The sequence below is a fragment of the Castor canadensis genome, chromosome 9 (assembly GCF_047511655.1).
Source record: "Castor canadensis chromosome 9, mCasCan1.hap1v2, whole genome shotgun sequence".
NCBI lineage: Eukaryota > Metazoa > Chordata > Mammalia > Rodentia > Castoridae > Castor > Castor canadensis.
In genome coordinates, this window is record NC_133394.1 from 20,888,523 (window position 1) to 20,902,724 (window position 14,202).

Genomic DNA, 14,202 nt, shown 5'->3' on the forward strand with positions numbered 1-14,202 from the left:
TAACTGCTGACATCATGCTCACAAGTAGAAAATTCCACAGCTGACCACATGTGATGGGTTTCCATTGAGCCATAGGGACAATAAAAGTATTGTATAAATTACCTTCAGGCTCTATGTTTGAGGCATGTATGAAGTATAATTGAATTTTGGTTTAAACTTGGGTCCTATCCTCTAGATAGCATATATATATATATACAAATACTCCAAAATTTAAAAAAATATGAAATCTGCAATACTTACAGTCCCAAGCATATTTAGATAAGGGGTACTTATCCTGTAAAGCTCTTGTTTTTTTAATGTATGTTTTCCTTTACTAGAAATTGTAATAAGCTATTTATGAAATTATGAGACTTCTTCATTTGACTTCTTTCAAACATAGATTATGCTGGAGTAGTCTAGAAACTTATGTTTGAAGACTTAAAAAATGCCCCATCAACAACACCTCTCTTTCTGACCAAAGTTCTGAATCACTGGATATATAAGAATCAAGAGTTAGAAAACTAGGTACAGTGGTGCATGTTTATAATCCCAGCACTCAGAGGCTGAGGCAGGAGGATTGTGAGTTTGAGGTCAGCCTGGGCTGCATAGAAGACTGTGTTTCAAAAGAAAAGGAAAGAGTCAGAGAACTAAGACTGCCTTCATGTCACTGGTAGGCCATGTTCTCTGTCAGCTGAGGTAAGAGAGCTGGTGGTGACTACTTCCCTGTCTCCCAGGTCAGACCTTGTGTCCACCAAGGGCAGTGTGAGGCAGAAGGACAGAGGGACAGACCAGGGTGCAGAGAGAAGGAGGTGGAAACCTCCTCTTCCAGTTGTCCTTGCCCACCCTTCCTATCACGCAAGATCATCATCCACTAACTGGATGCCTCCTGTCTGCCTCCCAGTGGACAGCTGGATGAGGACAGGAGCTTTGAGGAAAAGGGAATCCTTGTAACACTCTAGTTTTTGTGCTCTTGGCTCAGTTGGCTTATTATTAAGCCTGAGGAGGAGACCAGCCAATGACTCCCATCATCCTGAGCCTGTTTCTCTTCCCCAAAACAACCCTTCCCACTGTTTCTTTGGGTTCACTAAATCCACTGGGAGTTTGCTCTAAGGCTATACTATCCCCAAGGTTGAAAATTCACTTCCTCATCTGTTTCACCATGATATTCATTATGGCCCATCAGAGCCTTCATGATGGGGTCAAATCACAGCATTAAGACCTTCTAGTGAAAAAGAGCAGCCACATGGGGATGTCCTGCCCCATTATAGTGACTCATGGTGGTAGTGGATAAGAAGAAACCCCAAACCTAACCTCCTGGATGATAAGTGTGGTTCTGGGTGACCTCAGCTAAGTTACCTAACCTTCTTGTGTCTCAACTTATCCACAAAATGGATAACAATAGTCCTTCCTGATAAGATTGTTGTAGCTATTGAATGGATTAATTCATATAAAGATCTTACAGTTACTATTTAGCACATAGCTAAAATGCTTTCATCACAACTTTTTTAAAAGAGTTTTTTAAATATAAACCTTCTATTATGAGACTCTGAGAAGAGTTTAAATTCAGAGTCAATCCTCTGGCAAGACATGAAAGTTTAAGGCTGTAGGCCCATATCAAATTAACTTGACCTGTGCGTTAATATTCAAAGAATTTGAAGTCCTTCTTAATTTTCTTTGTCTTGGCCAGAGAGCTTCTCCATGCCTGTGTGCAACTGGAGAACCATCAGCAGGTACAGCAGGGACTCACTCTTGCTAGAATGTGTGTGGTTTTCTCAGGGTTCCAGAAGCTATAGTGACTCAATACTAACTCACTCTCAAGCCTCATTTGAGTCTAGAATCTCAGTGAGTCCCCCAACAATATCACAGTATCAACCTCACATCCACCAAATTTGGAAAACATGTTCTTCCCCAGCTCTCCAGGAAGTGATTCTAAGTAAAATTGTTCATATTTCTGAAGAAGGAGGAGGCTGGGGATTTAGCCCTGGCTTTGGCTTCCTTTATGCTAGATATTGAAAGTTCTAGACCTTTGCACATAGTGCTTGGTGGGCAGAGGTCTGTGTAGTCAGGGGGCTGATTTGGACACTGGCATCACCTGTGCAGGCACCCTGCCTTTTCAGGTGGCACCTAAGATTCTGCCTTTCCAAAGAGCTTAGAGTGCATAGTGCAGCCCCTGGTCACTGGGCCTTCCTTCCTTCCTTAGGTCTCTATTTCTTCCTTGAGGTCTTGTTTCTGGCACTCAAATGCTAATGGTGTCCAGACTGTTCTGAGGACAGAGCATCTGCTGAGTCTGGGGCTGAGACTGCACAGTTGGCTGATGTCATTTCTCTGGCCCTCCGGAGCCTCGGGAAGCTGCTTCTTAGAGAAGGTTTCTCTTTCTGGTACCATTTCCTTCAACTGGAGTGTTCTCAGCAAACTCCTAGAGGGGAGCTGTGGATGCTTTCAAAGCACTGTCCTTAGTGCATATGGGGGAGTCTTTGGCTCTGTGCCATTCTGCCCTCTTCAGGGCTTACATGAGCTCCTTCCTTCCCAACATGGGGGCGGGGTTTTGCTGCTAGGACCTGTCATCTTCTCATGTCCCCTTTCCTTTAAGGAAGGCTCAGTTCAGTGTGTGTCAGTATCACCAGCTTCTTGTGTTGGTCTCTTTCCTTCTAAGCTATTAGTGCATTCCTTCCTTTACTTTTTGTCTACTTTATGGTGTATTTTTTTTCTCCTTTAGATGTTTCTCTCGAATTTTTTTTTCTTTTTTTGATGAGTTCTTCCATAGTAACAGAGATAAAATCAGTAAGTTCTTGTTCTCCTAAAAATATCTGTCATTCAAACAAAGTTATTTTCGTGTCGCTGCGTTGAGTAATATTACAGAAAAGATAGCCTCCCATCAGACTCATGTCTCAGTTGGCCTGGACTCCAGTCGTCTTGTCCTGCCTGCTTCTTCTGTGATGGAATTCCTTTCGCTTTTTGCTTTGTCTCAAGTGAGTCCTGATTCTATAAAATTCTCAAGCATGCTTCCTTAGGGCACACACAGTAGTTGTATCTCCACCTAACACTGATCTGAGCAGTCTGTATTCATCTTTCTGCTCTTCCTTACAAGTTGGTTTAGATTCAGGGGACCCTTGATGTAACTGCCTTGGTCTTTGAAGGTACAACTCCTCAGTCACTCTCACTATGCATGTCAGTCAGCTTTCCAGCGCTGTGATAAATACCTGAGCTAATCAACTTACAAGGAGAAAGGATTATTTTGGCTCACGGTTTTGGTGGTTTAGCCCATGGTCACCTGGCCCTGTTGCTTTGGGCCTGTGGCAAGGCAGCACATCATGATGGGTGTTCCTGGTAAGAAGGCTGATAACTGCATGGTGGCTGAGAAGCAGAGAGAGGAAAGGCTGGGGTCCAATATGACTGACTTCCTTCCACTAGGCCCCACCTCTTCAAAGTTCTATGCCTTCCTTCTAATAGTGCCACAGGCTGGAGACCAAGCCTTCAACACAGGGACTTTGGGGATATTTAAGATCCAATCCTTAGTACTATGGAAGAGTTAAGGGTGTGTTCCTCCATAGTTCCTAGAATGAATCCTAGGTTTTATTTTGTTTATTTTTTGTTTCAACTCAGGACCTCATGCTTGCTAGGCAGGTACTCTACCACTTGAGCCATGCTTCTAGCTAGCTTTAGTTATTTAGGTTTTTGTCTGGGAGCCAGCCTGAGTTTTTTGCTTGAGGCCAATCTCAGATTGAGATTCTCCTCCCTATTTCTTGTGTAGCTGGAATTCCAGGCATACAGTACTATACCCAGTTTATAGATTGAGATGGAGTCTTGCTAACTTCTTGTCTGGGTGACCTCAAACCATGATCCTCTGATCTCCACCTCCCAAGTAGCTGAGAGTACAGGTGTGAGCCACTTCACCTGGCCTTTGTCAGTGTTTTTAAGGCTTCCAATAAGCACAAAGACTTACCTCTCCTTCAGATACCTTCTCAGTTAGATCCCAGGTATCTTCATTTCTTTTTATGTCTGTTTAATCTGGTCTTGAAGGTTTCTAATCTATTTTAGCTTTCTACTTGTCCCTTTCCTTCTTGTGGTAAAATGTACACTACACAAAATTAACCCTTTTAACCATTTTTATATGCACAGTTCAGTGACATTAAGTACATTCATATTCTGTAGTCATCACCACCATCCATCTCTAGAACTTTTCATCTTGCAGAATTGTACCTTCAGCTATGCATGGTGGTACATACCTATAGTCCCAGCTACTTGGAAGGCAGAAGCAGTGGATCTTGAGCTCAAGGTCAGTTTTGGCAAAAAGGAAGTGGGACACTGTCTTAAAAACCAAAGAGCTAGGGGCATGGCTGTAGAGCACTTGTCCAACATGCACATGCACCGGGTTCAATCCTCTGTACCACCAAGAAATAAATTGCACCTCCATACCCATTAAACTAACTCCCCATTCTGTTTTCTTCTGCCCCTGGTAATCACTGTTCTACCTTTTTGTCTCTATGGAATCGATACTCTGTTCCTCACATCAGTGGGATCATATATCATTTGTTCTTTTGTTTCTGGCTTATTTCATTTAGCATATTCTCAGGGTTTATCTGTGTTACAGCATGCATCAAAATTTCACTCCTTTTAAAGACTGCACGATAATGCATTGTGTGTGTGTGTCTGTCTGTGTGTGTCTGTGTTTGTGTCTCCTTTATCCATTCATCCACTGTTGGATATTGGGTTTTGTTTTGTTGTGAATAATGCTGCTATGAACCAGGGGTGTACAGAGATCTCTGTGTGAGGCCCTGTTAACACTTTAGAGTATGTGACTGGAAGTGCAGTTGCTAAGTATAATTGCCATATTATATGGTGACTCTAGGTCTTATTTTTTGAGGAACTGCCATATGTTTTTTTCTACCATAACACATCCTTTCTTTTCTAGCCTAATCCTTGCCAGGGCAGGTCTGCTTCAATAGAAGTTTTGCCTTTGTTGGTCAAGATCAAACACCAACATCTTGTGTCACAAAGTTTGACCTCCTGAGCCTGTTTGTTTAAGGCCAGCATCATCCCATTGTATAAAAATAGTCACTTGTCTTTGGACAGAGTCACCAAAGGCTTATGACCACCATGGTAAAAATCTCACATGGCTGTCCTGATGCTGCCTGCCAAAGGTTGTAGTACTTAAAAAGCCAGTTGTTTACTCAAGTGTGAAAGTCAAGGTGTTGCACTATGTAGATCACTTTGTCTGACCCAGTCTCATTCTCTAAGGGGTTAACTTACTTTCCAGATTGCTTTTTGTAAGTTTTTCAGGGTTTTTGGCATATTTCGGGGGGAGGTGGGGGTGGGAAGTGGTGTACAATAAATAACAGTTCTTCCCCCGCCCTTGGGTTCTGAACCAATTGTGAAATAAGATGAAATTAATTTAGAATGTTTCAGGGGGAAAATCTCTTAGAAACCAAACAAGTGGGAAAGTCCTTCTCGGAAGTATCTAATTAATTTATTGAGTTTTACTAAGTAAATGTATTAATTGTTAGTGAACAAATAAAACTTCTCACCCTTGAAGACTTCCTCTGTGCCCAGTGGTTTGTGCTTGGTTCTTTTTAGTGTTTATAAGATCGCTGTGAATTCAGGGATGTGGTTTCATAGAAGTGGGAACTGAGTCTTAGGGTGGGGAGGGAATGTCCCCAGGGATTGATGGCTGGGGTTTGACCTTGAATCTGCAAAGCCACTGCTACTTTTTTCTAAAACCATGTGGATCAGAAAAACTATATATATATATGCCTTAACCCCTTTTTCTTAGAACAAAACCAAAAAAACTCATCTGATCCAGTTCCTAGTTTTTTGTGTAGCTCTGGCAATGTAGGAAAATTCTGTTTCATTGGCTAATGTCTGAGGACAGACAGAAGGGTAGTACAAAGAGTTGAAACACAAGTGCAGCTTAATATCAGGCTAAACAGCTGTGTAACACTTGCTAATGGTTCATCTGAGCCTGTCTGGCATTCAGGAAACACTAAGTTAGGAGTTTGGTCATAGAACCTGAGAGTTATATGGAAGGAGCCCAAGATAGTTATCATTTTATACAAGATCATTTGCTGTGTAGACTCTGTTAGACGCAGCTCATGTGTGTGGGTACTGGCTGGACTGCTCATGGCTTATATGGAATTCGTGTTGCTGTAGATGAACATGTTGGTTTAAGAGATTTATAAAATCCTCCAAAATTTAGCATTCAAAAGCTTGCACAAAAATTTCTGAGAATAATAGAATCTACAGTTGGGATTTATTTAACTAATTCTTTTATATTTTACAAATTGTATTTCTTAAATGAGTCATGCTGCTGGGGTTTTTCTTGTTTTTTGGGGAATTTGTTTTGTTTGTTTTGTATTTTTGAGATAGGGTCTCATTATGCAGGCCACCAATCCTTCCTCAGCCTCCCAAATGCTGGAATTATAGGTGTGTTCCACTGTGCCTGGCTATATTCCTTGAGTGAGAGGTTTCACCTATGATCATCATGTGTAACATCACCATTTCAAGTGTATGGCTCATGTGTCTGGATTAATGTAATATAGATTCTTGTATACTTTTGTTAGGACACCGTGCACTCTTATGATCCTGTCATTTTCTTTCCTATTTTATTACACACAGTTCCCCATATTCACCCTTTGCTCCTAAAACCAATTCCTTAGCAAGTGAAGGGAGGATCCCACCCCACACACACAACCCAGCATCCAGTTCCCTGAACTCCTCCCCCTTCACCACAAAACCAGAGCAAGACATGCCCTACACAAAAGGGTTTAGCGGTTCTGTTTTCTTGGCTGTTGTATTATATCTTGGTATGATTTTCAAATATATGTCTCCACAGTGATGAAATTTTAGGCCTTAGTCCTTTACATATCTAGGAGGAGTAAGTAGACTTGGTTTACTCTGATTTACTTGAGGACATCCATTAAAAGACCTGCTTTTTTAAAAAACAAAACAAAAGCCTGTCTTCTCCCAGGACTTTGACAAATCATTTAACCCCTACAAGCTACATTTCTCTCTCCCTAATCTTCTAAAAGTGAATACTATTTTATGTTTTTTATGAAGACTTAAGAAAATATGCTGTGAACTAATTTGTTAGTCATATGGGAGATTTCAAAAATAGTTCAATTTTTGCTTCTTTGTTTTTCATCTGTCCAAGTACATTCTGGATTAGGGGTGTCCTGCTGTGCTGGTCTGTTCCATTGGGTACTTTCAGGGGAAATGGTAATTCCAGTCTGTAATCCCACATGACTCACGTTTTGGTTGCAGTTTTCTTTGTTAAAGTAAGAATTGCAATAGTTTTGTTCTTTTGAGAAAGAATATGAACTTTTAAATACCTCTTTTAGAAAAGTCAACACACTTCCAGGGCGGTTTGGAGGTGCTAGGACTCCCCCTTGTGGGGTTCTGAGAGATGCTGTACAGCAAATGAGATTTAAAAAGATCTTCAAAATTTGGCATTCAAAGTCTTGCACAAGAATTTCTGAGAATAGAAACTACAGTTAGGATTTATTTCTCAGGTTGAGCTGGCAATCTGAAATCCTGAATGCGCCAGGATCCGAACGTTTTTAGTCCCAGTGTGACACCGTAAGTTCGATGGTTTGCTGTAAACAAACCTTGTTTCATGAGCAACTGTTGGATGAAATGCCCAACAGTTGTGTGTAAGGTATAAATAAAACATAAATGTGTTTCATGTTTGGACTTGGTTCCCATCCTCATGAGATCTCATTACATATGTACAGGTATTCCAGAATCAAAAGTAAGTAAGTAAATAAATCTAAAACACTTCTGGTCCCAAGCATTTTGAATATGGGACACTCACCCTGTTGTGGCTTATTTTTGTTATGTTTCCAGCTAACAGAAGGATCTTGCTTACACAACAAAGGTTTTGATACATTCTTTTATTTTGTAGGCATTGTTTATTATCTTCAGGTTCTTACCCACTTCAAGCCTAACCAACTCCATAGCATCTCTGACTGTGTACAATTTCTGTTAATTCACCAATTGTATACTGAGTGCAGATTAAGTGTTAGGCATTGTTGTAAAAATATTAACAGTCCTTATAACCTACTGGGAGGGGATCTTGACTAAGTTTTTATAGTACAATGAGGAATGTGACAAAAGGTCAGGTAACAGGTGCCTTAGGCAGTGGGCACTTACCCAGCTGTGGTATCTGCCAGGGAGATTTAAGCTGAGACTTGGGGATGAATTGAGTAGTAGGTGGAGGGGTGGGGAGAGGGAAAATGGTTCAAAGCAAAGGGATAGCGAATTCAAAGATAGTCAGATAAAGCAGAACAGAAAGTAGACCTGCAAGGCTGGAGTATAAAGGAGGTAGGTACCTGGGGTTTCTAGCTACATTAAAAGATTTAGCCCTTTTGCCAGATGGGAAGGCTTTGAAGAGTTGTAAACAAATTGTGGCATGACCAGAGTTGGATATTTGTAAACTCCCTCCTGATGAAGTGTGGAGAATGCAGTGGAAGGGCAGCAGTGGACTCAGGGGACCAAGAGTGGGTTGTAGCACTGTAAACCGTCTCTTAGTTTACTGTTGCTAGTGTTACACAGTAGGGAAAGAAATGCTTATGGCTGTGTTCCCATAAAACTTTGTTGTCCCTGATCTCCAGTATACGAAGAATGAAGACATACACATAGGCTGAAGGGCAGTTGAGGATGCACAATCAGTGTAACTTGGCTATGGATTTGTTTAAGGAGGGTAGCTGAGATGGTGAATGAAGTTGCTTTTCACATTTCTGGCTTAAACAACTGGACGGATAATGGTACAGTTAGTGAACAATGGTGCTAAGATGAGGGAAGTGTCAGGGTGACTCACTTGGGTGTATGACAGTTCAGGTGGATGCTGAGTCCCTGGGTGGACCATCAGTGTGCATAATGTCTGCGCAGAGAAATACACGTGAGAGGCCTCAGCTTGTGACAGAGAGAAGAAGGCATAAGACAATCCCAGAATAATCCCAGTGTCTGGTGGGCTGAGGGAGAGGAAGGAGAAAAAACCAAGAGAGGGACACACAGTTCATGGTGTTAAGTGGGGAAGAAGGGATAATTAAAGGAAGTTCCTATCGGACTTGGTTCTGGGGAGATTGTTTGCAATTGTGATTTAAACTGATTTGGAAAGTCATCGGCTTTGTTTGTCTTTGGTAGATGGATTTGTTCATAGACAGATTTTTAAATCTAATTCTTTAAAGGTTTAGGCTCATTTTATACATCTTATTCTGTTTAAGAATATTAGCAATAGTATTTTCTAATATGGTATTTTAAGAGTCTTTGACTAATAATATTTGATCCCATTTGTAGGCTCAAACTACCTTAAACCCTTAAATATTTTTACTGCATTAAAAAATGTAATATATATATTTTTTTCTTACTGTACTTCAGTGACAACTGAAATAATTTCCCCCTTTGGTAGTAGGGAGTGAACCCAGGGCCTCATGAAGCATGCACTGTACCTTGAGCTATACCCCAGGCTCCTAAAATGTTTATATATATATATATATAATTTTTTTTTTTTGGTAGGATTAAGAGTTTGAATTCACTTGCAAAGCAGGCACTCAACCACTTGAGCCACACCTCCAGTCCGTTTTTGCTCTGGTTATTTTGGAGATGGGGATCTTGAGAGCTATTTGCCTGGGCTGGCCTCAAACTGCGATCCTCCTGATCTCATCCTCCCAAGTAGCTAGAATTACAGGAGTAAGCCACTGGTGTCTTGCAAAGTCCTACACTCTTTTCATATATTTTCCATCCTATAGCTCTGCTGCATATTAAAAATGATAGCTGAATTTTGGACATCTTTTATGTCTGACTCCCAGATCATGGCTTCTGATGATCATAGAATGCACACACACAGTGAATCGGCTGTTGCTGATGAACCTACTTTAAAATGAAAGCAGACTCCTTTTATTTAAACACAATCTTCAACATGCATTAAAACACTGAAGCACAGTGTTCCTTTGTGTCTTTAGAACATAGTCACCTGATTTTTGCTTTTCTAGGAATTACCTTGTTACCCATGAGTGAAGTTATAATTTCGTAGAAAATGTAAGTTCAGTAACAGCACAGATTTTTCTGTTTTGCTCACTGTTGTATTTCAAGGAAACAGAGTAATGCCCAGTATTTAGCAGCTACTCAAATATTTGTTGAGTAAATGAATGAAGAAATGAATGAAGAAATAAATGATGGATTGTTTACTATTAATGCTAGATTATGCCTTTTACTTCCTTTAAAGTTCTCCCTCTTTTTTCTTCTTTTAGGCAGAAACCACTAATACTAGCCTCTTGCAGGTGCAACTGGAATGCAGTTTACATAACAAAGTGTGTCAGCAATTAAAGGTAAAACAAAATATTTAATCTTACCTCTGTGTCTTTCTGCTTCTTTGTTTAAAAAATAAAAAACAAAACTGTGTGTTCTAGTCTCAGAAATAAACATGCTATAGCTTTAAGGGTTTTTCTTTTTCAAAAAATTGAAATAACAGAGTTGACAATTTTTTGAGTTTCTCCTTTTTTTCCCTCTTGTTCCAACCTCAGAGTTGTTATCTGGAATCTGATGATATCTTGCACTTAGAAATGAACATCATTGTAACCATGGAAAACTCCTCACAAGAATTTGAAGAAAACACACAAGATTTGTTAGATCATCTCTCAATTGTTTATGTAGCTACAGATAAATCTGAGACCTCAGGTAAGGCAACATTTTTGAAAATTTACATGATAGAGCTGAGGACATAGCTCAGTGGCAGATCGAACTTGTGCTCAGCATGCTTGAGGCCTTGGGTTGTAGCCCTTAGCACTGTCTAAAAAAATGATTTTTTTCATTATAGTATATTAACCTGCACCATCATTGTGTAGCATTTACTTTTAGATTGTATTATAGCAAAACAAGGCAAAGAGGCTTTGCTTTAATAAGAGATGGTAAAGGGAATTGGTTCTAAGTCTGCAGGTGTTAATAGGCTGCACTTATATTGTGGAGAAGTTAAGTGACCACTGTAAATTATTCTTAGTCTCCTTGGGAATTATTCTTAGTCTGTTAGCATTTGCTGATAGTAGACAATTAAATAGGCATAGCCATCTAAAATAAACATTCACAAAGTATTTGAAGTCTTATGTCTCGTATTCCAGTTTTACTGAACTGCAGAAGCTCGGTTGACCAAATGATGCTGTTTTGTATTCTTAATAGTCAATAGCTGGTTGCTCTTGGATGTTGGAAAAGTTGGAGAAGAATTTTAGCATTCAGTTCCATGACCTTTCTCCTTGGAAAATGTGTCCTCCTTACTAGTAATAACTTAGTCCATCAGTGTACTTTTGAAGAACTTGTGCCGGAGAACTTGTGTGGTACATGAAACTCATAATGTCAGCTTTTCTGTTATCCTTTGAGTTTGATGACTTCTGTGTATATGTATTCAAATTTAAAAAAAGAAATGGTACAAATGGCATATGGAAGCATCATTTTTTTGGCAGTTGGCAGTCTCTTTTTTTAAGTGCTGTGGACTGAACCCAGGGCTTCTCACGTGCCAAGCACACACTGTATCACTGAGCCACATCCCAGCCCTGTTGGCAGTCTTCAGAATTGGCTGTGCGGCAGTGGGTCAGCAGGAGTGCTCACCTTCCCTCAGGTTTATAGCTTTTGGTTTTTCTTAAAACAGCCAGGGGAGTATTTCTGTTGGTAAAGGCTAACGGGAAGCTGGTGTTATGAGATGCCAAAGTTTAATTCTTGCCAAATGTGCTTGTTTAATAAGAAAATCTGAGGGAGTTCAGTGAACATGAGAACATACCTTTATTTATGGCCTCCTGGTAGGTTAGTCTGTCCTGGGCATTCCTCCTCATTTAGAGAGCCTATCTGATTAGGCCAATCTTTTAAAGACCTTTTCTCTGTATCTTAAAAGAATACCCACCTACGGGTGTGAGGCTCTGGGCTCAATCCTCAGCACCACATTAAAAAATAAATAAATAAAAAGAAAGAGAAAGAAAACAATTCTTTATTTTCATTTCAGTGTTGCAAAAATGGTACTTTTTTTTTTTGGTAGAAATTTGTAATTAATTACTTTATTGAGGTGTGGAAATCATATGGCTCTTTGTTTTAATCTAGTTGCTTTGATTCTTTTGGACAGGTGATTCGGCAGTAAACATGTATATATTACATTCAGGAACCAGTCTTATATGGATACAGGTAATTAGTTGTCAGTGCTTTATACAAAGCAGAATTGCAAATACTACTAGTGTGCATTGAACTGCAGGACCTAAGGGCCTTTTAGGATGAGATGTATCTATTGCTTTGCTTTCATTTAACCCTCTCTCCATTGCTTGAATCCTTATTTGCATGGAGGTGGTCAGCAGTCCCTTCCTGCTGCTGTAGACACATCTGCTGAGCAGTTGCTAGGCATGCTGGTCCATGCTGTTTTCTTACTGTAACAGAGTGTATTCAAACTGGATATATGTTCTCCTGGCTAAGAGTAGTAATGTGGATTGTTTTTTTGTCGTTACAGGATGTACGTCATGTCGCACAGAGAGATGCTCTGTCTCTGCAGTTTGAACCAGTACTACTGCCTACTTCTTCAACAAACTTTACAAAAATTGCCTCTTTTACTTGCAAAGGTACTCACTTAAATAATATTGGAGATTTCCTTTTGTGATCTAGTTTGGTTAGTGATTCTTTCAGTGCAGTGGTTTTTAAAAGTGAATGGGTTTAGTCTCAGTAACCCATAGCCTTCAGCAGTTATCAGATAGTATTGGGTTTTTTTTGGTTTTTGGTTTTTTTTTTAATTTTATTCATATGTGCATACAATGTTTGGGTCATTTCTCCCTCCTTCCTCCACCCCCTCCCTTACCCCCGGCCCCCTCCCTCTCCCCTCCTACCCCCTCGCTACCCGGCAGAAACTACTTTGCCCTTATCTCTAATTTTGTGGAAGAGAGAGTATAAGCAATAATAGGAAAGACCAGGGGTTTTTGTTAGTTGAGATAAGGATAGCTATACAGGGAGTTGACTCACATTAACTTCCTGTGCATGTGTGTTACCTTCTAGGTTAATTCTTCTTGAACTAACCTTTTCTCTAGTTCCTGGTCCCCTTTTCCTATTGGCTTCAGTTGCTTTAAGGTATCTGCTTTAGTTTCTCTGCATTGAGGGCAACAAATGCTATCTAGTTTTTTTGGTGTCTTACCTATCCTCACCCCTCCCTTGTGGCTCTCGCTTTATCATGTGATCAAAGTCCAATCCCCTTGTTGTGTTTGCCCTTGATCTAATGTCCGCATATGAGGGAGAACAGACAATTTTGGGTCTTTTGGGCCAGGCTAACCTCACTCAGAATGATGTTCTCCAATTCCATCCATTTACCAGCGAATGATAACATTTTGTTCTTCTTCATAGCTGCATAAAATTCCATTGTGTATAAATACCACATTTTCTTAATCCATTCGTCAGTAGTGGGGCATCTTGGCTGTTTCCATAACTTGGCTATTGTGAATAGTGCTGCAATAAACATAAACATGGGTGTGCAGGTGCTTCTGGAGTAACCTGTGTCCCATTCTTTTGGGTATATCCCCAAGAATGGTATTGCTGGATCATATGGTAGATCAATGTTTAGCTTTTTAAGTAGCCTCCAGATTTTTTTCCAGAGTGGTTGTACTAGTTTACATTCCTACCAGCAGTGTAAGAGGGTTCCTTTTTCCCCACATCCTCGCCAACACCTGTTGTTGGTGGTGTTGCTGATGATGGCTGTTCTAACAGGGGTGAGGTGGAATCTTAGTGTGGTTTTAATTTGCATTTGCTTTATTGCTAGAGATGGTGAGCATTTTTTCATGTGTTTTTTGGTCTTGAATTTCTTCTTCTGAGAAAGTTCTGTTTAGTTCACTTGCCCATTTCTTTATTGGTTCATTAGTTTTGGGAGAATTTAGTTTTTTAAGTTCCCTATATATTCTGGTTATCAGTCCTTTGTCTGATGTATAGCTGGCAAATATTTTCTCCCACTCTGAGGGTGGTCTCTTCAGTTTAGAGACCATTTCTTTTGTTGAGCAGAAGCTTTTTAGTTTTATGAGGTCCCATTTATCTATGCTATCTCTTAGTTGCTGTGCTGCTGGGGTTCCATTGAGAAAGTTCTTGCCTATACCTATTAATTCCAGAGTATTTCCTACTCTTTCCTGTACCAACTTTAGAGTTTGTGGTCTGATAGTAAGATCCTTGATCCATTTTGAGTTACTACTGGTATAGGGTGATATACATGGATCTAGTTTCAGTTTTTTG

At 40.1% G+C, this 14,202-nt stretch overlaps 1 protein-coding gene across 3 annotated transcripts in view; it reads left to right on the forward strand.

The window, feature by feature from the left end:
* Positions 1–14,202, forward strand: part of Tmem131l (transmembrane 131 like) — a 147,488-nt gene that overhangs the window by 87,998 nt on the left and 45,288 nt on the right. For all 3 annotated transcript variants that reach the window (XM_074041322.1, XM_074041323.1, XM_074041324.1), the window contains exons 8-11: positions 10,224–10,301; positions 10,497–10,650; positions 12,077–12,135; positions 12,452–12,560. In XM_074041322.1, coding sequence (XP_073897423.1) covers positions 10,224–10,301; positions 10,497–10,650; positions 12,077–12,135; positions 12,452–12,560 — 400 coding nt within the window. The remainder of the gene's footprint in view (positions 1–10,223; positions 10,302–10,496; positions 10,651–12,076; positions 12,136–12,451; positions 12,561–14,202) is intronic.